At 49.3% G+C, this 21510-nt stretch overlaps 10 protein-coding genes across 10 annotated transcripts; 4 read left to right on the top strand and 6 right to left on the bottom strand.

Moving 5' to 3' along the window:
- Positions 1–6: 6 nt before the first annotated feature.
- B0J16DRAFT_401572 (uncharacterized protein) lies at positions 7–1361 on the bottom strand (the record flags this gene model as incomplete). Its single annotated transcript, XM_046132582.1, has 2 exons — positions 7–815; positions 887–1361. 2 exons carry the CDS (start codon positions 1359–1361, stop codon positions 7–9), a joined length of 1284 nt encoding a protein of 427 aa, XP_045981748.1.
- A 1524-nt stretch (positions 1362–2885) lies between these two features.
- Positions 2886–4520, bottom strand: B0J16DRAFT_345658 (uncharacterized protein). The gene is made up of 3 exons (XM_046128305.1): positions 4276–4520; positions 3449–4222; positions 2886–3398 (listed from the first exon to the last, which is right to left on the bottom strand). The coding sequence occupies exons 1-3, from the start codon at positions 4334–4336 to the stop codon at positions 2935–2937; spliced, it is 1299 nt and encodes a 432-aa protein (XP_045981747.1). The 5' UTR covers positions 4337–4520; the 3' UTR covers positions 2886–2934.
- Positions 4521–5230: 710 nt separating this feature from the next.
- On the top strand, positions 5231–6287 carry B0J16DRAFT_163564 (uncharacterized protein). Its single transcript, XM_046122257.1, has one exon. It carries the CDS (start codon positions 5290–5292, stop codon positions 6037–6039), a length of 750 nt encoding a protein of 249 aa, XP_045981746.1. The 5' UTR covers positions 5231–5289; the 3' UTR covers positions 6040–6287.
- An 18-nt stretch (positions 6288–6305) lies between these two features.
- On the top strand, positions 6306–8075 carry B0J16DRAFT_373797 (uncharacterized protein; the record flags this gene model as incomplete). Its single annotated transcript, XM_046130550.1, has 3 exons — positions 6306–6651; positions 6746–7137; positions 7533–8075. Exons 1-3 carry the CDS (start codon positions 6546–6548, stop codon positions 8073–8075), a joined length of 1041 nt encoding a protein of 346 aa, XP_045981745.1. The 5' UTR covers positions 6306–6545.
- Positions 8076–9008: 933 nt separating this feature from the next.
- B0J16DRAFT_401562 (P-loop containing nucleoside triphosphate hydrolase protein) lies at positions 9009–9903 on the top strand. The gene has a single exon (XM_046132581.1). It carries the CDS (start codon positions 9060–9062, stop codon positions 9723–9725), a length of 666 nt encoding a protein of 221 aa, XP_045981744.1. The 5' UTR covers positions 9009–9059; the 3' UTR covers positions 9726–9903.
- On the bottom strand, positions 9708–11301 carry B0J16DRAFT_345653 (uncharacterized protein). Its single transcript, XM_046128304.1, has one exon. The coding sequence runs from the start codon at positions 11134–11136 to the stop codon at positions 9982–9984; it is 1155 nt and encodes a 384-aa protein (XP_045981743.1). The 5' UTR covers positions 11137–11301; the 3' UTR covers positions 9708–9981.
- Positions 11302–11789: 488 nt separating this feature from the next.
- B0J16DRAFT_416399 (uncharacterized protein) lies at positions 11790–12797 on the bottom strand (the record flags this gene model as incomplete). Its single annotated transcript, XM_046133580.1, has 1 exon — positions 11790–12797. The coding sequence occupies one exon, from the start codon at positions 12795–12797 to the stop codon at positions 11790–11792; it is 1008 nt and encodes a 335-aa protein (XP_045981742.1).
- A 1531-nt stretch (positions 12798–14328) lies between these two features.
- On the bottom strand, positions 14329–15214 carry B0J16DRAFT_345652 (Cerato-platanin). The gene is made up of 2 exons (XM_046128303.1): positions 15125–15214; positions 14329–15053 (listed from the first exon to the last, which is right to left on the bottom strand). The coding sequence occupies exons 1-2, from the start codon at positions 15183–15185 to the stop codon at positions 14692–14694; spliced, it is 423 nt and encodes a 140-aa protein (XP_045981741.1). The 5' UTR covers positions 15186–15214; the 3' UTR covers positions 14329–14691.
- Positions 15215–16054: 840 nt separating this feature from the next.
- B0J16DRAFT_269828 (uncharacterized protein) lies at positions 16055–17687 on the bottom strand (the record flags this gene model as incomplete). Its single annotated transcript, XM_046123521.1, has 5 exons — positions 16055–16140; positions 16198–16241; positions 16291–17235; positions 17281–17525; positions 17577–17687. The coding sequence occupies 5 exons, from the start codon at positions 17685–17687 to the stop codon at positions 16055–16057; spliced, it is 1431 nt and encodes a 476-aa protein (XP_045981740.1).
- Positions 17688–19086: 1399 nt separating this feature from the next.
- Positions 19087–21485, top strand: B0J16DRAFT_307596 (uncharacterized protein; the record flags this gene model as incomplete). The annotated part of the gene is made up of 3 exons (XM_046124836.1): positions 19087–19401; positions 19457–19543; positions 19592–21485. The coding sequence occupies exons 1-3, from the start codon at positions 19154–19156 to the stop codon at positions 21483–21485; spliced, it is 2229 nt and encodes a 742-aa protein (XP_045981739.1). The 5' UTR covers positions 19087–19153.
- Positions 21486–21510: the final 25 nt, after the last annotated feature.

Genomic DNA, 21510 nt, shown 5'->3' with positions numbered 1-21510 from the left:
GATGCCCTAAACCAGTCTGCTGAGGCAAAGCTCAGGTACACACTTCTCTAGAGCTTCCTTCAGTTCAATGCCATCCAAGACATCCTTAGCTGTCTTCAAGGTGCCCTCGTCATTTATCAGAGACCCAACACACTCTATGGGATATAGCCAAAATCCCATCGCAGGCTGAACCCACTCCCCATGTTCAATCCCTTCACTAAGAGCACGAGTCTTGAAGTTCTTGCGTTGACTCTGTACCCAAGACGTAGCCTGTTCTCTTGTTGCTATGTTTCTGCCACTTGTCTCATAGCTCATCATAAAGCGATAGTTGACTTTGTGCTCATGGACGGCTTCCAGAACTTCGAGCAGACGGAGCCAGCTGAGGGCTATATGGGTGGGGTTCTTGAAGGAGAAATATGGTCGGGTGTGATCGTTGCCCAGTTTTCGTGGATCTTGAGATAATTTGTCAAAGCTTGGTATGCAAGTTGACATGGGGCCGGTGCAATCTGGCTCCCATCCTGTTCGTGGTTTAGGTGGCTGGGGCTCATCGGAGCCATTATTCGCGGCAGCAGCAGCAGCGAGGGCCATATAGTGGACGTAGGCAAGCGTTCGTCGAGGACGATGAGCAGTCCTCGGCTTTTCCTGTATATGGGCAAAGGAGACATTCTCCAGCTGGAGGAGTACTCCACGTAAAATGTCCCTCTCCGCATCGTCCATATCCATGAGCTTATGAACGTTAGGCTGGAAGGGGAGAGTGAGATTGACCAGGCCCACGTATCGTGGATCAAGCTGATATAGATTGAAAGCGAAGTCGGGAAATATTCTGAGATGCGGACCTAAATATTGTCGAGCTCCGGGCAGAAGTAAAATGTCCCTTCTTGAGTTTTGTTGCCCCATCGGTAGGTACACGGCGTCTTCACGCGGTAGAAGCGGTTTGCAGTATCGCGCGACTCGGTGCAGACATGGAAAAGCTTGCTCATGGCATATCGCTCTTCAACGACGACGCAATATGGCTTCTCGGGGATGTCGTCTTGGGGTGTTTCTACGTGTTGCTTGAACGACTTCTTGCCCCTGCTTCTGGTTTTGGCCTTCGTCGCCTTGTTTCGCTGGTTTTTGTTGCGGGCGGACAATTCTCTTTTTTCGAGGGAGACATGCAGGAGTCGCTGGCTCAGCAAGAGTTGTTCCCATATCAATGTTCGAATGTCATAAGGTAGTTCGGCGAACAGTGGGAATTGAGCAGCTCCCATGGACCCGGGGTTCATAAGATCGGTCTTTGTGTGGGCTGAGCCACTCGAAGTCGAGTCGTTCTTATTGGCATTCTTTTGCGCAGAGCTTGGCTCATCTTGAGCGGCCTTGCGTCGATTTGAGTTTTTGCGACGCATTTTGTCGATAATTCAGGTGATGCTGTGTGTCCGGGCGCTGACAGACTGAGTTGCGGATGCTTGATGTGAGAGAGAAATGGCGATTAACGAGAAGAGAGGACTGATGGCTTTTTGTTTGATGTTTGTATTGATTAAAAACTTAGAATGCGTGCACTCCCTGGAAAAAGTTGCGTCCATGGAACCTCCCATAGGTGTATGGTTAAACCATCGAAGAGGTAAACCATGTCGACAAAACTAGGTATCTCTCAGGATACGAACTTCAAATGCTACTTCGTATCTGTGGAAAGCGAAAAGTACGTTGTGTTGGCCGGACGTGACTTATCTAGATGGGACTGCGTTGCTTTATTGCGTTTGAGAGATGACGAGAGGCAAAATGAATATTTCGCACTGAACTTCTATACACACTTTCCGTCGGGATGTGTCGATGCCATTTTTGATTCCACTGATGGCCATATTATGAGTCATAGAACGTCAAAATCATGGTCTACGGATCTACGGAGAAGAAAAAAAAAAAAAAAGAAAAAAAAGCTATCTTCTTTCTCATTCAAACTCTGAACACCTCAAGCTACAGGTTAGATATTTCGAGGTGTTGAGGTTTTGATTCATCCAGGCTATGATTGGCCCACGATGATCCACTCCACTGGAGTGCTCGGCAGCTTACCACTACTGCAGCGGAGCAGCGACAGCGACATTCAATGCAAGCACGACAACAGCAAAGAACGGAAGGCTTCCCGCATCGCGCAACCAGAAAAGCTTCATACTCAGATCGAATATAGCTACCGCCTCTACGGACTACTCGCGACAGGATGTGCTTCTTTCTAGCCCCAGCATCACGAGCTATCAATCCCCCGCATGCGCGGTCGCTGTAGCATCGAAAGCGCCATTCGAATACCCCGATGCGATGTTCGCCCGACCGAAGCAACCTCGAACGAAGCTCAAAGCCCTCGAGCTGATAAAAGATTCGCGGTCGAGTGTGTATTGAGCTCGTCTCGAGGCTCTACAGACGACGCGCACGACGCTTAGCAATCACGGTCACGCCCATCCGGCGACCTTCAGTTGGATCGTTCAGACGTCTCCGATGCCGCTTCGCGTTTTCGACTCTGCGCTGCCGATCCGTGCCGTTACGTTCCTCACGATACAAATACCACGAACGAGCTTGAGGCCAGCGATACTCGCCCAGGGTGTGTCTTTGGCACCTTCATGGGCTTTGTTTTGGCTGCTACCTCAAGCACGACCTCAACTCATTGCGACAATCGAGCCGCCCGCCATGTAATGTGATGGCTGACGCGACAGCTGTGGACTACCGTCGATCGACTGATTGTGATACGCATCTTTGGATACCACGTAGGCATGGACCTCTGCCATGTTGACGTCTTCCATCGTGGCTGCCGACCGGCGAATCGACCCTCGTTGCGACCTCTGTTGCGACCCCTTATATTGGCCCCGTGAAGACGTGCCCCGATCATACGCTCCATTGCCCTCGCTACGTGACGAAAGATATGTTAGAAACCCACAGTACGCTGCGATAAAAGTGAACGCTGTCAATTGAAGTGCCATATGAGCCACCACCCGACTAATCAGAATCTGAACTACTACTCGTATCAATCTTCCCACTCTTCTTAAACTTGACATCCGGAATATACAAATTCGTCATATCATGCCGTCCTCCACATTCCGCCGCCTTACAAGTATATCCCTTGTCAAAGCACCTTTTACAGGTATCCCAATCGCCATCATTGCAGATAGCGCAGTAGTAAAACTCGCCCTTGATCAACACGTTGCAGATATCGCAGTAATACTTGGGATACACCTTGACAAGGCTATGCTTTCCCTTGCCGTCGCATGTCTGTCCCTGCGCGAGACAATCGCGACAGATGTCGTAGTCGCCGCCGTCGCACTTCTTGCAGTGCGCATAGGGACCGCTGATGGCTTGGTCGCAGACGTTGCAGTCGAGACCGACGTCCCAAGCGGGGTATTCGACGAAGTCGGCGAAGTCTTCTGTGCCTTTCCCGTGGCGCTTCTTTGCTTTGCGTTTGTCTGCGCAATTGAGTCAGCGACGAATGACAAGTAGTAATGTGTGAACTTACCAATGCGGTCCTTAACGAAGAAGCCAGCCACGCCACCCGCAGTGAAACCACCAGCTGCAGCAAGAAGAGAGGACGACTTCTTCCCGCCCTCGGGCAGACTTGGTCGTGAGTCTTGAGGGTTTGCGTATTGTGGCTGTTGTGGCCCTCTGTTTGCTGTATGCAGACTACCTGGGAAAGCGGGCATAGCTGTCAGTGGAGGAAGATCAGATGGCGCTTGCCATGTGCTTCTGCCTGATGTTTCAACGTAGTACCATTGTTGGTCCTTCTCTGACCAGTGTGCGATCCAGCGGGGTGGTGTCGGACAAGGAGGGGCAATTGACGGAGGAGCGCCGTATGGTGTTGCTGCGACTGGCGGGTGCACGCTCGGTGGGCTTGTCATCGAAGCGGGCGGCGGTGACCATGGTTGATGTTGTGGCTGTTGCGGAATTTGTTGTGAAGGGTTGTACGGAGGTGGTTGAGGGCTGTGCGATTGATGACCAGAGTACTGCTGTTGAGTTTGTTGTTGTGGTGGCTGGTATGACTGCTGCTGTGGAGGTGGTTGATACGGTTGCTGTCCAGGGGCACTGAAAGACGAGTGACCATTGTAGGGCGGGCCAGTGTAAGCTTGGAAGCCCGGATTCTGCTGCGGCTGTCCCGAATTGTATGACTGTTGCGGTGCGCCATATGGAGATGGAGATGGTGCATTTCCCTGATAGCTCTGCTGTCCTTGATATGAGTTACCCCCGTATTGTTGGTAATTCGGGTTATTCGCATCAGGTACTGGAGGTGGAGCGCCTGTCATCCCGTTAGCGAAGGACACCCAGTACCTAACAGCGATGGCGCCTTGCCCTGCTGGCTCCCCAAATTGAGCCCTTCAAATTCCTTCTTAAACTTGTTTAAAAATGACATCTTGTCTAGACCTGGATGAAATCCCTATAGAACTTGTGGAAATAACAGCAATAACAAAGGCGGCTTATCGTCGTGGTTTTAAACCTCGATGTCCCTGTCAGAGGCTGTGGCCGCTAATTTCTCAGCTGGGGTAGCGTTGCAGAAGGATCTGTCGCGAAGCTCACGGCTTTATATCCGCTGGAGCCGCTTGTGGAAGGATGACGGCCTGCTAACCCATTTTGAGGAATTAAGCCTTTGGACCTTTGTTTGGCGAAATCCTACGGTTGGATTGGTTCAAGTGAAGATGAGGGCAGTGCTGTCGATCGCTAATGGAGGATTGATGCTACTGGGTGTCTTGTACGCGATCGCTTGCAATTGGATTGATCTTCAACATTAATAGCTCCATCTTCTTTAGATCATTTATTCTCCAGATCGACATTGAACTTCATCTCGAAACGTCATTCATGGTTCCATACAGAGGCCTCCTCATGGGTGCCGTGATGGTGGATGCTCATTCAGCCCTGTGAGGCTGTGCTAAAGTTGGTGGACAAACGAAATTTGGGTCGTGACATTCCTCCCTGTAATGAAATGGAAACAGACACTTGAAGCCTGGTCAACATTACTGCCATCTTTTATCGCTTCCTGCCATACAAATGCCTTATTGCATGTACTGGTCTCCGAACTCGCGCGCTCGGGAGAATGACAGTCAAGGTTCTCCTCAAATGCGTTACCCTCTGGAAGTATCATGACCCCCTCAGCCCCTCCAATGCTTACACAAGAGAACATGACTCACTCGGCCACCAGCTCTGTTGAACGGCTACTGGCAGATAGGCAACAGTCTATATACAGAAAATTGTGAAACCTTGCTTAACTGAATGACTACCTGAGTAACGTGAAAACTTGTATATAATAACCTGTTCTTACGACCTACATCGTCGCCAATAACGTCGACTCTGTTGACCACAAAGCCCAATATGGCTAATCAACCACCATTCGCAATTCTTGCGACACCAGTTCCTCTTCCCCCCATCAAATCCACGACCGAAACTTCAACGTTCAATTTTTTCGGCACTGTCGATGATGCACTACCTCTCCGAGCGTCCAAATTTCTCGCCAAGTATTCTGATGGCGCAGCAAAGGAGATTGAGTCCGCGATCGCGACATTCATATGCATAACTCAAAATGATTGCGTCGGAAATGCAGAGGAGAAAAATGCATGCTGGTTCACTATCAGAGTCACGAAGCCCCATGACGAGTTCGAAGTCCCAAGATGGCATCAGGACGGACCTATGTATCGCTATGACGATGGGCGCAAAGACGTTGTGCGCAGCAAATATGCGATTACCTTGCTCGGACCATCGACACTCATGCTGATACCGTCGGAGCATACATTTGCGACAGAACGTGAAAGCTATGAGCGTTTTCACAAACAGGCAACTCCGGGCTCATCTCCACCTCCGTACGCAGACTGGGACGAAGCAGACATGGCATTGCGAGAATGGCTCGAGAAGGAGTTCAAAGATGAGCCCCGGGTTGAGGCTAGACACGATCAAGTGATTCGATTTACTTGGGGAAGGGACAATAGTCCGCTCCACTCGGAGCCTGATCTCGTCTGTGATAGGGCTTTTATGTCGGTGTTGTATGGCAGTGAGACGGAGATACGGGAGATGTGTAAGATAAGGGAGGCTGAATTTGGGGTTTATGATGTGGATGAGGAAGATTAGTGATGAGGGGCATGACATTTGTTGCCTTTACTGCTGCTATTGTTAAGACGGGCTGAATGGCATGAAGCCGACCGGTTCAGTCCCCTACAGCGTTCGCGCTCGAATTTAGTCCCAACAGGCGTAGAAATGGTCCGCTGCTTCCCGTGTGCAAATGAGCTTCCGATCCGCCAAAATAGGATATAACATACAGGTTTTGTTATAAGTCCACCTACATATGCATTTTCTTCTATCTGCGCGCGTGTTGTCCGTGATTGCCAGGGGTGAGAGGAAGGGCCTGGAGACTGGCTCCGGTCCTGTGCTTTCCTTACGGCAGGTACCTGTGCGTCCCTTACTGGGCAGGGGAACAGGGAAGGCACGGGGATCCAAAACAGGCATCAGCCCCCAAATCCCACCGTGATTCACGCTCACTGCCTTGACGCTTATCTCACCTCAACATCCATCGTAATGGCCACACCGCAATTAACCCCTCAGCTCATATTCTAAGAATCCTTTTTAATGGTGGCACAATGCGATCTCCAACGCCTTACGACAGCCATTTACTGCGCATGCCAAACGAGATCCTGCGCCTCTGCTTCGAACAAGTCGCTCACCTCGACCATGAACTGGCAATAGGTAGGTCCTAAGTGCTGATCTTAACTGGCCTAAAGAGTCCAATTATTTCGTCTCTTAGGTTTCCAATAGCTAACTTTTCCAATGTTGTGACTAGGCTACGAATACTACAACAGCCGCTATAAAGATGCCGACAGCAAGCAACACATTCGGGTCGGTCTTCAAGGCCAAAGCAACGTCGAAGGACAGTACGCCCTCGCACTCACCTGTCAACGCTTTCACGATCTTGTCATGCCGATCTTGTACACTACTGTACGGCTAGATGCACATGATTTCTACCAAAACTGGGCCCATCAAAGGGCTCTTTTTTTCCAGAGTATTGACGACAACCCGTCGCTCAAGCTGCACATCAAAGATTTGACAATAAACTGGGATTTCGAAGTCGTGGGGTTGGAAACAATACGATATCTTGCCAAATTCCCGAATCTAGAGCGCCTGTCAGTTTGGAAAATGAAGCTTAAGCCTGGAAAGATGGACGGTCCTTTGCCAGTAAGTTATTATTTAAGATGAGTACCAGACGAAATATTCTCTAAGGCTTGGGCTGCTAAGATAAAGCAGCCTAAGTGCTAGTCTAACTTAGTATAAAAGGACAAAATGCTTTCGTCTCTTATGCTTCCAGTGGCCAATTCTTCTAAAAGACTGATACTAACCCATGGTAGGAAGAAGAGAAGGGAACGTCTAGTTTGACCGATATCACCTTCAAAACGCTACACGCCAGACCTGCAGACATCAAACCTCTGCTCGAATGGCCGCGAAACCTTCACCGTTTCGACTTTGGCCATATGTCGTTCGATGATTACGATTTGAATGAGCCAGAAGCATGGGACTACGCCAAGCTCACCAACGCACTCGAACCACAGCGCGAATGACTACGTGTCCTCAAGATCGGATACCTACCAGGTAAAGATCTTGACCTGCATACATTCTCGACACGAGTCTTTCCCCAGCTACACACCTTGACCTTGAACATGATCAAAAACGACCCATCCCCCAAAGCGTTGCGCAACTGGCTTAGTCCCAGTCTCAACACACTCATCCTCGATTTTCATGATAACTCACAGTGCGGGCCCTTCAGCATCTTGTCTTCGAACGAAGCGCCAAAGGTGATGAGAGCGGGAGTTTGGGCCGGGCACGCCAAGGACCGCGGCGGCGGGGAGAATTTTCAGAGGATAGGGATTCGAGTTTTTGCTGATGACTCGGAAGAGATTGGGAATGTTGTTGGGGAGGAGGGACAATGTATGCATAACAGTAAAAGCAAGAAACTTCTCGTTTTTGTACTAGAGTACTTGGAACTTCGGGGGTTTCGGTCGTTTTGGATTGGAGCGAGTGGCGTTGAGCACAGAGCTCGGGATATCCGAGGTGTTTGTGAGTGCAAAGAGAAGCCAGGTAGTTGGAGGCTGCCGCAGCGAGAGCTCTCAAGTACCTAATTAAGTATGAGGACACGTATATCTACCGATGGCACATCTCTGGTGACACGATCCCTACGGTTCTGGAGCTAACTCTTTTATGAGGAGTAATTGCCGGGATGCTCAATTCAGCGAGTTGGCAGGTGTAGGACTGTTAATACGTCGGTAGAGGATGTTGTATGGCTTGATGTCACGTTGAATGATGTCTTTTTCCTGCCCGCAGTAGCCTCCAGCAATAAAGTCCACAAAGCGGACGAACTCAAAAATGTTTGTAAACTCAATGTTGAGACGTCCACCAATAGCGTTATCTCCCGGCTGTAAGAGGTGCATGGTTTGCTTTTGCGGTCTTCGAGAAAGACCAGATGCAGCCCTCTGGGAAGATGGGCACAACGATAGATCGTTCTGACAGACCGTTGTTCGATACACCATACGATATTGGCGAGGATGCCCATGGATCATGGCGTTGGGGGGGTCATGAATTGTTTGACTTGAACTTCGCGATGGAGAAGAATTAGCCGACGTAGACAGGCGTAAGAGACGAGATAGTTTAGTCATCTTATGGTATACTTTAGACCAGTATTTAGATTAATTCATCTAAGCAACCTGAGCCTCAGAGGATAATTCTTATGTCACCCACCTGCTTCGTCATGCTGTATAGTGTGCTAGGATAAGTGCTGACAGGTGATTCGTGATAATTTCATAAGGCGAACTCAGTGGCATCGCTAGTGCCAGTGACTGGCTGTAAATGTTCAGCCTTTGTCACTCACATTGGAACAACACATGAACAAAAGCAAATAAGACAGTTGCACAGAAAGAAAGTGACGCAACAGCGTTTTTCCAGGGAAAGCGGTACCTGTTCACGTGTAAAGGGCATCTAAATTGGTAGAAAATCCTGACGCCTCAGGATAACCTTCCCTGCCGAGCAACCATACAATCACAAACTTTATAAATGAACTCCCCTCTCCAAAATATCCCCTCTATCCGCATTACTCACACTGATTCAAAATGCGCCGAGTCCCCTATCACGCGTGCCAGCCCATCATCATCTCCGGCCCTTCGGGCGTCGGAAAGGGCACACTCACTACGAAGCTCCGAGAAACACACCCCGAGAAGTTCGCAACTGTCGTATCACATACGACACGTCCACCTCGCCCAGGGGAGGTTGAAGGCATTCACTACTATTTCACGAACATATCCGACTTCCAAGCTCTCTACGCACAAGGGATGTTCATTGAGTGCACCTTTTACAACGGACATCACTACGGCACATCGCTCCAAGCTATCCAGAATGTGATTGACAGGGGCATGACTCCGTTATTGGACATCGATATGGAGGGTGTCAAGACGATGAAGGCTTTCAAGAAACAGAGTGTGAAGTATGTCTTCATCAAGCCACCAAGTTTGGAAACCCTGGAAGCCCGACTTCGTGGTCGTGAAACCGAGGATGAAGAGAGCATCAAAGGACGGCTCGCGCAAGCAGCACTCGAACTTGACTACGCCGCCAGGCCAGGGATTTACGACCTGACCATCATCAACAACGATCTGGAGACCGCATACCAAACACTCGAAAAGCTCGCCCTCTCAACCGAACCGCTCCCGCCAAAGGAAAAGTCCTTACGAGGAAAGGTGGAAACATTATTCGAAGAAATCAAGCTACGATGGGTCCACTGATACTCTTCCTCAGACGACTTAGATCCAAGCAGTTTTTTATTGATTCGTTCGTTGCTCGCTATTCATATCCGAGCTCTATTCCTTTCAAAATGACAATCTAGTATGTATGATTCCCTAACAGTTCCTAACGAGTTGTGTGTGTTTCCTCATGATGTTGATGTTGATATTGTATGTCGTTTGACTAAAAATGCCTCCCAGAACGCCGTATTCGTTATGCAATAAATATGTCCAAATATCTTCCTGTTTCGTGATGGGTTTAGCGACTGCCTCGTCGGCGCCAACGACGTTTGCGACCTTCATGCATAGGGATCGACTGGTGTTTGTTGACGACGAGATCCATTTGTGATTCGGTCGCAGCTCGTTTGATCATATCCGTCCCTGGGTCATTTGTGATTTCTTGGATCGTCATTCCAGGCTTCTCGTCCTCGATCATATTCATCTCGATCGTTTCTCCAACGCCAAGCACTCGTGGTGTATCAGAAATCTGGACCTTGCCCGACAAGCCCATCCACTCCAGCGCCTTCTCCAACAGACTCGACTCCGGAGGACTCCACATACCGACATCGAAGGTGAAGTGCTGTTGGTCGTCGGGGAGGTTGAGCCATACGAAGGGTCTGTTGCTGTTGATGCGGCCTTCGATAACGAAATCGCCAATCTCCTCGGGGATCTTGATGCGGTCGGGTATCAGGATGGTTTGGTAGGCTGGAATAATGAGGTGCAGCTGCACGGGTTTGCAGTGCTGTCGTCTTCGCGCCTTGACCATTTCTCGTTTCGTGATGCGCTCTCGGGCGGCGAGCATGAACATGAAAACGGTGTCGAGCTGGTTGGTGTATCCGCAGAATCTGGGGCTGAGCTTCTTCTCTTCGATAAGGTGGAAGAACTTGGGATACCAATCGGTGTCGGGATGCCAGAGAAAGAACCAATGCTCTCGGTCTTGGTCGACGCTGGTTTGGCTGAGTCGCTCTCGTATCATGTCGAAAACATATTGTGGAAAGTCTCGCTGTGCTGTAAGAGCCGCCTGGGCCTGGAGAGTATCCGAGATGTTGCCCAGCTTAGCAGCGATAAGATTCAGAGCTTGGATGCCCTGGTACGTCTGGATGATGTTCGCCCCCGCGCTCAACGTGGTGGCGACAATGGAAAATTGGTGAAAGAGCTTGGCGCTGTCGACGAGGGACTGACCCAAGATGTGCATCTGTGGGAGGATTGCCTGGGCCGTTTTCACGGTCTGGGACGCGCCCGAAAGGAAGTCATTGGCGTGTCCAACAACATCTCCAACCTTGGCGAGCTTGTTGGCGGCCTGAACGATCTTGATGACGGGCGACGCCGATGCGCAGGTGCTTGCGACCTCTAGAGCAGCTGATTGGAACCTCTTGTCGCGAACTGCTGTACCGAAGAGTTCTCCGAGGCCCATGTTTTAGATAAAGAATGTGAAGGAAGTATCGATTTGGTTAGTAGAATGAGTGAGAGACGAGACGATGGATATTGGATGTCCAGTCCAGTATGTAGGAGCAAGCGTCCAACGTGGATACTGAGCCAAAAAGGCGGTAACTGAAGATGGATACGCTTATCGAGAGGAGGCCTCTCATTGGACAGGGGATGGGAGGCCACCAATCATTGCGCGCCAGCTGGTTTTGCGGCCCAACGCGGTAACGTGTATCATGGAGAGAAGAGGGGAGTCATCATGCCATGGCAGTGGAATCTCTAGAATGACGCATACGAAATGAGATCTGGGGCTTTAGCTGATGGACTCGGTAGCTGAACTGAGGTTTTTAATTGTGGATTTGACTTGTCTCGCTACCTCGTGAAATGTCCACCTTGGCGATGGCGTGAGGTACCGGGGAGGGAGCTCCAGTGGGGCGCCAATTTTCAGGGGATGCACAAGCGCTTTCTGATTTTTACGTCCAAGCTTCACCAGTCAAAGGCGTAGGGTAGCTGGACTTGACAGCCACAATGAAACCCAAACGTTGACTGTTGAATATGCGAGAACGAATAAGGTCTTGATTTGCAAAATTCTAATGGATTAAACATAATATTACAGCTGGATAAACCATAGCAAGTCCCCCTTCATGCCTTCCAAGCAAGCCCATGCAGATCTCGGCGTGTCTGCTTCTGCATCTTAGCCCAAGCAATTGTCCCTCCCAGTCTATCTCCAGATTCATAAAACAAATAAGTATTCTCCCCAGACGTAACAGGCTCAGGAGCCGCAACACGTCCAACATCCAGTCCTTGTCCACGAGACTGATAAAACACGATTGGTTCCGATCCAACCTTTCTTAGCGTCGCATCGATAGTCCGAGCGTACATCTTGCCCGAAGATCCATGGTAGATGATATAAGCTTGTCCTTTCCAGACCCAGTAGTTCGCGCCAGAGACGTTATCGCCTTCAACACTACCGCCTGTGACAAGATAGTTTGAGTAGACGTCCCATTTGCGGCCGTCTACTGACTCGGCGAGTCTGATCTTCCGCTTGTTGTTGCGCTCATTGGCCATGTAGAACATTGCGTAGTTGTACTTTGATGCTCCATTGGGATGGTTGAAGACACGGGCGTAGCTGGTTTCCGTGGTGTCAGAGCTGGTCATGGCTGTTGAGACAGCTACTCCTCCGTAGCGGAAGTTGATACCGTCGCTTGACTCTGCCCAGCGAGTCTTCGTGTTATCGCCGTGGAAGTAGAGAAACATACGACCAGTCTCTGCGTTCCATGCAGCATCTGGACTGGAAACATGTGGGACTGAGTAGTATGAGTCCCACTTGTTCTTGATGATTGGGTTGCTAGCATATTCTTTCCAGGGTCCCTCAAGGCTATCAGAGTAGGCTAGTGAGATACCGCCTGGGTTCTCATGTGGCGCGTAGTAGATATACCATTCTGCGAGAGGGTTGTCGAGATATTGTCCTGCATGGAAGATACTTGGGAAGATGAATTCGTTTGTGGGATTGTACTTGAAGGTTTCTTTGTTGGTGACATGTCCTTTGAACCAGAACTTGGGCCAACCAGCAGGTGCAGCAGCTTGAGCACTTGCCAGAGTGACTAAGAGTGTTATGCCCAGTAGGCGAAGCGTTGAAAAAGGACGCATTATGTAGGAAATTGTATGAGAAAACTATATGGCTTGCAATGGTGATACAGCAAGATCTACAGGAGATCCTCTTGAAACAGCAAGAGTTTCTATCCCTTATATACCAATTCTTCATTGATTAACTACCTACCATCTACACTGATCACTGATAATAAGTTGCACGGCATCAGACCGACACTCCCCGAAGGACGTCAGTTATGCCAGCGCATGACAGTCGCAAGGTTGGATCAAGCTTGCATTATGCGCAATTCAGGGCAGAGTGCTCAGTGGTCAGAAGTGAAAAAGAAACAAAAGGGTGGCCCTGTCGGGCGGTAAGGCTAATGAGTGCAACGTCGGAAACATTACTCTGATCTGCAGTCCGGGGTAGGTACTTATTCTCACATACTAATTTTAGTGGAAGGAAGGGTAGTGTTGGGGATGGGTCGTGTGACATTCGCAGGTGGTTTACAGCCCCTGCAGCGATGGGGATGGGGAATAACGCCGAATGACTTGCTGCAGGTTTAATGAGCTTTAGCATGTGCCTGAAGCCTTTGTTACGATGAAACGCGAGATCAGATCATGATGCTAGTAATAATTTAATTGTACCTGAAGCGCGTACAAGAAAATAGATGTTGGGTCAAGCGTGGCCTCTCATTCATGGGCTATATCTGTTGTCTTAAGGGCTTAGATCCCTGACAGTGACATACTCGGGTACACTAGCCAAAGGATCAAGCTTACCAGGAGTATGTACGAGAGCTTGACTCCTCCTAGTCATTAGCATGGCTTCGCAACGTCATAAAAAATCCTCTTCATCCTGCTCGAAGCATCTATATGTCAGCACGGACATAACACGGGGTTGTGTCCGACTCATCCGGACAACTTTATCCCAGTCCTTCTGTAAGCAATTATGCAGACGGCAATGGCGTTCAATATGCAGTAATCTCCGATTCGCACGTCGGACTGTCACTTACCAATAATACCAGTCTACGGCATATCTCTGCAACTAATATGCAACACCGGTATTATGTGAGAGCTCTTGAGTATAGTTCGTCAGAATAGTTCGTCAGAAACCTCTTTGGGTAACGACCGAATCTATTGATGCGCTTTGCTGCGTTTGAAAATTATATCGTCATTAAACGTAATGGTGTATTGCTGGCCATCTTATCTGATGCCGAAGCCTGTTGCCAAGCGCCTCATCGTCAATACTTCTAATGCATCTTGCAACATCATTCTCGTCCTCCATAGGACGTAAATGGAACAACACACCCTCGCCATGAAAAGCAAAGCCTCTGGATAAGTCCCGAAACCAAGCTCCTTCTCGTTCCCAGCTTCTTCTCTACCGACAGCCTACCCAGTGACGTGGTCATCATTCCTTCTTTCACTACTGACGTGTCTTACTCTAGCGGCATGATAGAAAGAAACATGAAACACGCGAGGAACCTATAAAACCAGTCACATATCATCAGTGTCATTCGTCGACGCGAATGCTTGGCGGCTGACATCGTCCCGGGAATAAGAAGTGAAAAGGATGAGATTTAAACTTGGAAGAAAGGCCTTGGCTTTTATGCACTAATTATCGAATAGCGCAGGAAATGTGTCAGCAGCTGAGTGGTATTGTCCTTTTGCTTTTCTATCTTGTGATACGTCATGAGCTGGTTCCGAAATAATCTGTCGCACAACGCAACGCCGGAAGTAACTTGAGAATATTAATTGATGCGATGGGATTACTGTTTTACAGCGAAAGTATTGACAAGACACGGCATATTCAGCCATTGGTAGACGTCAGTTGGTTTAAAATGAATTTGAATTGCTGCTCGCCAAATATCAAAACTCGCAACCATAACCCATCTCGTCATTTCCAGCATAAACCCCTACACAACTATAACCACTCTTCATAAACCACACAACCTCAAATCTATTTCTTGAGACCGCAGTTGCTGACGGCGACCTGGGTAGCTGTCGCATCAACCCTTCCAAGCTGAACAGCCTGGTTGTTGGTCAACGCATTCATAGCCGCGGGCGAGATATTGAAACCCGCAGCAACGTGATCAATCGCCAGAATATTAATGCTCTTCCCCTTGTAGGTCAACTTCCAACAAGTACCGCATGATTTGGAGTTCCAGCCAGCAATAGCTTGTGCACCGCCGATGTAGGGAAACTTGGGGATTTGGCCTTGCTTCGTCCACCCGTATCGGGGGATGAGACCGTTGGTACCGTCGGAGCAGGCGACAGCTGTCATAGCACGGTTGGCATCTCCGTAACCTGGGTCGTAGCTTACTAAAACAATTGTTAGTCTCAGAATCTTTTGTGTAGGTAGTGGTTGAGGTGGTATTTGGGAGGGGGCTTACCGGTGATAGCTGACACTGAGGTCAGGATACTGGCGAGACAGAAGAGGTTGGTCAGCTGCATGTTGATTGTATTAAACTGTGTGATTGAATTGTTGCATGAGATAAAAGTTTCGGACTATCGCTCACTATTTATCCTTTCTCCCATCCATCCCTCATCGCATTAAGCCGCTCTATCCGAGAATAAGCTCGTGTTGTCAGAACACCAACACCATCACCATCACCCCGCAATGAAGCTACAACGCCTCGTGTTACTCAGACGCTCTAGGTCTAGTCATCCAACATGTGGGGTATCCTGCGGTTCGGACCGCTTCAAGGTTGGCACTATCAGATCAGCTGGGCTTGAATCGTTCGTAATTGAACTTGCTAGTATGGGTCGTGCTTGTTTGATTGGTTTGCGGCGGGGATTGAGTTCGTATTGGGATGTTCTCGAACTTCTCGTATTCTACGGCACGGCAGCTGGTCATCAGCTGGTTTTGGAGGATTGGTTCGAGTGAGGTGGCATTGGAATGAGGGGAATCGTATAGATCTGCCGGGGTTCCTGATGTGACGTCAGAAACATCGGGAAAAAGCACAAGAACAGAGGAAATATAGGGAATGGCACGGTTGATGATGTGATGTAAGTGCCGGTAAGTGGAATTAGCGTTATGTGTAAGTTGAGATGACGGTGAGAGCTAGAAGAGGTGGCGGCCACGCTGGACTACAGTCTAGATCTTGGGGCTGACACCTTCAATTGAGCCTCCGCAGGCTACCGGAACAGAATCTCCCAGCTGCTTGAAGGTATTAAAATAGATCGACATGCAACACGTGCAATTTGGACTGGTTTAAAAGACCGAAAAATAGATTATACGACAAAAGATTCCACTTTGTCGATCATGCACTTCTACTTCTATCACATCCTGACCGCCAAGCACTAGCACCTCGTATCTGTGCTCACCCCTCGATAGCGTCGATGAGAGTCATCTTAGGATGAACGTATGTCCCATCAATCATTTCTTCTTCCGCACCATACCAACGCACTGAAGCGGTCCAATCAGCAAGTGGTCGCAATGAGGAATAAAGACTGGGCGACTTACTGGTAACTGATATGTTTCCACCACCAGAGTTGAGCGGCAACCAACTGTCGTATTGTCAACAACTCATTCCTTCTCGAGTCAGGGATCACTTACTTGTTAGTCCAGTTGGAAGGTGGCTTGATGTTCTGATCTTGAAGCAAAACTTGGAACACTCCCTCGCCTCCAGTCTCCACAGGGCTTCCATCAGGGAACGTCAAGTTACTCCTATCTCCAACCATATACTTCTCCTGCTCATTCGGGATCAAGTCTTGGTCAGGCCCATAGGCGGTCAGACTCCAGAAGCCACCCTCTTTAATCTTGGGAGGAGCGGTAAAAGTCCAGAGAACAGATTGACCTTCTCCAACAGGAATGTTGGCGTCGAAATAGCCGAATGCTGGATACGCGCACTCAGATTGCTTCAATGCGAGATAGGCCGTAAGACCGATCTGGTATCGCATCTCATAGTTGGAGTCGAAACTACCAATGTATTCTTCTGCAATAAGAGACCAGTCATTACCGACATCTTTGCTAACCTCTGGCCTCTCCGCAAAAGCAAGGGCTGTCCTGTTGGCCATTCCGACCGCCTTTGCCAAGTCTGTACCAGCCGGTTGAAGGAACTTTCCATTCTTGAAGCCTGCCTTCTTAAGGTCCTTGGCAACACTCTTGCGATCAGAGACGATATAAGGTGGGAGGTAGGGTGTGAGAGCTGCAGCGGTGTTCATGACGGCCTGGTACTGGGACTGGTTTTCGTCTGTGTACTCAGGCTCGGTGAACATGGTGAGGTTGAGTGCTGGAGCAACGGGCTTTCCAGATCGTCGAACTGGACGTACGCGAAAGCCCTTTTGGAGCTCTGCGACGATGGCGACATCTTCGTCCGTGCGGTCGGTGACGATTCTTGCATTAACCAATCCATATGCCATAGGGAAGTTGATGACACCAACGTAGCCTTCTGGCACATCTTTGGTTTGGAGGCCATAGCTCTTGGAGTTGTACTTGACAAGGTAGTCTCCAGGCTTGCTCGCATCAAGGTTACCAAGATTGATCAAATTGTCGCCATAACTGTAACTGTTAGCTGTCGGCTTGACTCACGATCGACTGGCTTACGGTGTACAAAAAGGAAAGACCCAGTATCGGCCCTCAGGCACCTCTGGTACAGTCACCTTGAGATCATTCGACGACAGATCCATGAACAGGATTGAGTACATGGTATCCGCGTTAGGTCGGACAACACCAACAGCTCCAGGCTCGTTCGGTTCGGAGGAGGGGATGTTGATGTTGGGCCTTAGAGGAAGGCCCTTAGCGAGCAAAGGTCTGGCTATATCGCCGAAAGCATACAGAGGAAAGCCATACTATGAGATGTTAGCGAGTGACAGAAGTAGGGTGGTAAGTTTGGTGCTAACCATATAGGCGAAAGAAAGTGCTTCTTGGGCGCTGTCTTCTGGGCATGGTGTTGGTGTTGCCGACGAGACACCGAGGAGGGTGCAGACCACTGCAATTGGTGAAACTTTCATGATGAACGAGTAGATGTGAACGATTGATGGTGATGAGTGAAGTTGTGAATACGAAAATGCAAGTAATGACCATTCTTATAGGGATTCGGTAAATTGATCAACAGGCACATCTCGCTTCAATCGTCACCACAGCCAAGCCACTCGTATAGCTATAATTTTAAGGTCAGCAAATAAGAATTCGAATGGACATCACTGCCTCGTCCCAAAACCTGGGATTGGGGTGAAGGATTCGACGATCTTGTCAAAAGTGGATGCTTTTGCTGACAGGTCAGCCTTAAATCGCATCGTTTAGATAGCGATACGATAAGCACTGCCGCCAAGCTTGACGATCTTGACCCGATTGACAGAAAAGAGTGAGATCTAGCTGCAATGGGAATTTGATTCGATGCGATATTCATGTAATCAGGGACGTGTTTGCTTATTCTGATGTCGAATAATCAGTTTGCGGCCGTGCTATACGGCTTGCGCATATACTTGTTAGTGATGCGACAAGTATTGTTCTCTAGTGCTGAGGGCGCCAAAACAAAATAGCCTAACTGCTAGTCTAAGCTGGGATAAATTGTCTAAACTATTTTGTCTCTTGAGCTCTCGGCGACTCATTGTTCTAATTCTTCTAACATCGTATCCTAATGACACGGAAGTGAAACCCTGATTTCCTTACCAATGGGATCATAGGCTCTACGGTAAAGGAATAGAAGCAGGGAATATGTACTGCTTGCTATTCTCTTTGGTCACAGCATTGGCGTTTTTCTGGTGCCGTTTGAGGCGATGGAACCCACTGGGTCTGCTACATGTAGAAGCAATGTATATTTACTTTGACTATCATACTGGTTTCAATATGTGTGCCAGTCTCGAGTCTTGGCCTGACAGCTGTTGTGCATTAAATGGCTAAGATATATGTTCTATGTCGTACGTGTGGCTGTGAGTTCTATCAGGGAATTTGGTAAAGTTCCAATGGATGGAGGCAGTAAATAAAAACCATCGTGTTGGGTAAGAGTAGTTCAAATGATATTGTTTCTGCTACACTCTTTTCAACGATAGCTTCAGGCTTACCCTCCGCCGAAAGCGCCCCCAATCCAGCGTATTCAGCCTGAAAAGCACTGCCGGTACGGCATAGTCGTCTAGTCGCGCGATATATAACGGGCCGCCCGCCCGAATTGGACCTGATCTTGAACTATCCGCCGCCCTCCCAAACAGGAGATGCTAGCTTCAACTGGTAGGTGGAAAAATAGCTATAACATGCCCGTTACCCAAAACTGCTGCAAGGCTGCTGAGCTCCGTAAACCTTCAACTCTGAGCATCATAAACAGTTGGTACCCCTGCATATGTTCCTGTTTCGGCACGGAGCATTCATATCCGAAGGTGCAGATGACCTCGGATCCCCAAACCGAGTATACGAGTATACCGTGGGAGAAATTTGTATAAAAAGGCAGTAATAGCAGACTGAAATTATAGGACGTTTCTTGATGCATGGTCATTCGTTTATCATGAAGTTTCTTTCTCTTCTTTTCGCTTCGGCAACTGCCGTCCAAGCCGCTCTCAAATGGCAGAATGTCAAGATGGGCGGCGGTGGCGGCTTCTCTCCTGGCATTGAGTTCCATCCTAATGCTAAGGGAGTCGCCTACCTTCGCACAGACATCGGTGGTTTGTATCGTCTCAACCCTGATGACTCTTGGACACCTCTCACAGATGACACGGGAGTCGATGCAACATGGTAAGATCTTGCCCAACTTCCCCTCCGTATTAACCAGGGAACTAATATCTTAAAGGAGCCGATGGGGTATTGATGCCATGGCCATGGACCCTAACAACCCCAACAAGATCTACACTGCCGCAGGCTTGTACACAAACAGTTGGTAAGAAAGCCAAGCCTCGTACTAAACACACAACTAATAAAGCCACAGGGACCCCAACAATGGAGCCATCGGTATCAGCAACGATAAAGGCAACACGTGGTCCTTCACTACCCTTCCCTTCAAGGTCGGCGGCAACATGCCCGGCCGCGGCACAGGTGAACGTCTCGCCGTTGACCCTAAGAATTCTAACATCATCTACTTCGGTGCACGAAGTGGTAACGGTCTGTGGAAGAGTACAGACGGAGGTAAAAGCTTCTCCAAGGTATCTTCGTTCACAAATGTTGGAACCTTCATCCCTGATCCGAGTGACTCGTCCGGCTATAACAACGATATTCATGGTCTTACCTTCGTGACGTTCGACTCCACTTCCTCCCTTGTCAATGGGGCTACATCGAGGATCTTCGTCGGTGTGGCTGACAAGAAGACTGCTTCTTTGTATGTGACCACCGACGCTGGTAAGACTTGGAAGCCAGTTGAGGGTCAACCTAAGGAGTTTATGCCCCACAAGGGCCGGATCTCGGTCAAAGAGAAGGCGTTGTACTTGACTTACAGCGATGGCGCTGGACCTTTTGATGGCACTAATGGTTCCGTTCAACGGTACGATTTGGCTGCCAACACATGGAAAGATATCACACCATCCGGAGACATCTACCACGGCTTCGGTGGTCTCGCGCTTGACCAGAAGAAGCCTGGAACCCTTGTTGTTGCCGCCTTGAACTCGTGGTACCCTGACGTTCAATTCTGGCGGTCAACAGACTCAGGCAAGACGTGGTCTACACTGTGGAACTACAACGCGCAGGGCAGCCTCGACTACCACTACAGTATCTCCACACCCAAGGCTCCTTGGATTTACAAGAACTTCATCTCACAAGACACCAAGCGCCTGGGCTGGATGGTCGAGGCTTTGGCTATCAACCCTTTCGACAGCAACCATTGGCTGTACGCTACTGGCTTAACTGTCTACGGTGGACATGACCTTACGAAGTGGGATACTGAGCACAAAGTCACCATCGAGTCTTTGGCCGACGGCATTGAGGAGTTTGCTGTGCTCGATGTCAAATCTGCACCTGGAGGTAGCGACCTTCTTGCTGCCGTAGGTGACGACAGCGGATTCACCTTTGCGAACAAGGCCGCACTGAACAAGTCGCCTCAATCCGCTTGGGACAACCCCATGTTCACAACCTCTGTTAGTGTTGACTATGCTGGTAACAAGGTCGGCAACGTTGTCCGAGCAGGTAACACTGATGGCGAAGCACCTATGGCTGCCCTTTCCACCGATGGAGGAAAGTCCTGGAAGGCTCACGGTGGCGCTGGGGCTGGTCAATATGGGGGCCATATCGCCATCTCTGCTGATGGAGATGTTGTTCTTTGGTCAACCGAGAAGAAGGGCGTTTTGAGCTCGAAGAAAGAGGAATCTTTCTCTTCCGTATCTAGCCTCCCCTCTGGATCACTCGTTGCCAGTGACAAGCGCGAGAACGAAGTCTTTTACGGCGCCTCTGGATCCACATTCTACGTTTCCAACAACACCGCCTCATCCTTCTCCAAGGCAGGATCCCTTGACTCTGCAAAGGCGATCCGCGACATCGCCGCCCATCCCACCAAGGCAGGCGAAGTCTACGTCTCCACCGATGCCGGCATCTTCCGCAGCACCGACTTTGCCGACACGTTCACCAAGGTCGGATCTTCTCTGACCAACACACAGCAAATTGCTCTTGGCAAGGGTTCAGGAAGTAAGTGGAACTTGTACGCTTTCGGTGCCGGATCTGCTGGGCGAAGGCTGTATGGCAGCTCTGATATGGGTAAGACTTGGAAAGATATCCAAGGATCTAAGGGTTTCGGTTCTATTGAATCTACGAAGTTGGCTGGAAGTGGAAATGAGGCTGGATTGGTGTATGTTGGTACAAACGGCAGAGGTGTGTTCTGGGGACAGGGGTCTATCTGATGTTAAGATATGTCTTTTAGCTTTG

The sequence above is a fragment of the Fusarium flagelliforme genome (assembly GCF_020744385.1).
Source record: "Fusarium flagelliforme strain FIESC 12 MPI-CAGE-AA-0113 chromosome Unknown B0J16scaffold_5, whole genome shotgun sequence".
In the NCBI taxonomy this organism is placed as follows: domain Eukaryota; kingdom Fungi; phylum Ascomycota; class Sordariomycetes; order Hypocreales; family Nectriaceae; genus Fusarium; species Fusarium flagelliforme.
Note: the sequence above shows the minus strand (reverse complement) of the source record. Positions and strands in the feature narration are given on the sequence as shown.

What these genes read in the sequence shown, in the direction of transcription:
- B0J16DRAFT_345658 (XM_046128305.1), bottom strand. Translation starts at nt 4,336, where the DNA reads ATGTCATTTTTAAACAAGTTTAAGAAGGAATTTGAAGGGCTCAATTTG. An exon ending in CAATTTGGGGAGCCAGCAGG is followed by an intron (nt 4,223 to 4,275) that starts GCAAGGCGCCAT and finishes ACGGGATGACAG; the next exon opens with GCGCTCCACCTCCAGTACCT. An exon ending in CTTCGTTAAGGACCGCATTG is followed by an intron (nt 3,399 to 3,448) that starts GTAAGTTCACAC and finishes TCAATTGCGCAG; the next exon opens with ACAAACGCAAAGCAAAGAAG.
- B0J16DRAFT_163564 (XM_046122257.1), top strand. Translation starts at nt 5,290, where the DNA reads ATGGCTAATCAACCACCATTCGCAATTCTTGCGACACCAGTTCCTCTT.
- B0J16DRAFT_401562 (XM_046132581.1), top strand. Translation starts at nt 9,060, where the DNA reads ATGCGCCGAGTCCCCTATCACGCGTGCCAGCCCATCATCATCTCCGGC.
- B0J16DRAFT_345653 (XM_046128304.1), bottom strand. Translation starts at nt 11,136, where the DNA reads ATGGGCCTCGGAGAACTCTTCGGTACAGCAGTTCGCGACAAGAGGTTC.
- B0J16DRAFT_345652 (XM_046128303.1), bottom strand. Translation starts at nt 15,185, where the DNA reads ATGCAGCTGACCAACCTCTTCTGTCTCGCCAGTATCCTGACCTCAGTG. An exon ending in CTCAGTGTCAGCTATCACCG is followed by an intron (nt 15,054 to 15,124) that starts GTAAGCCCCCTC and finishes CAATTGTTTTAG; the next exon opens with TAAGCTACGACCCAGGTTAC.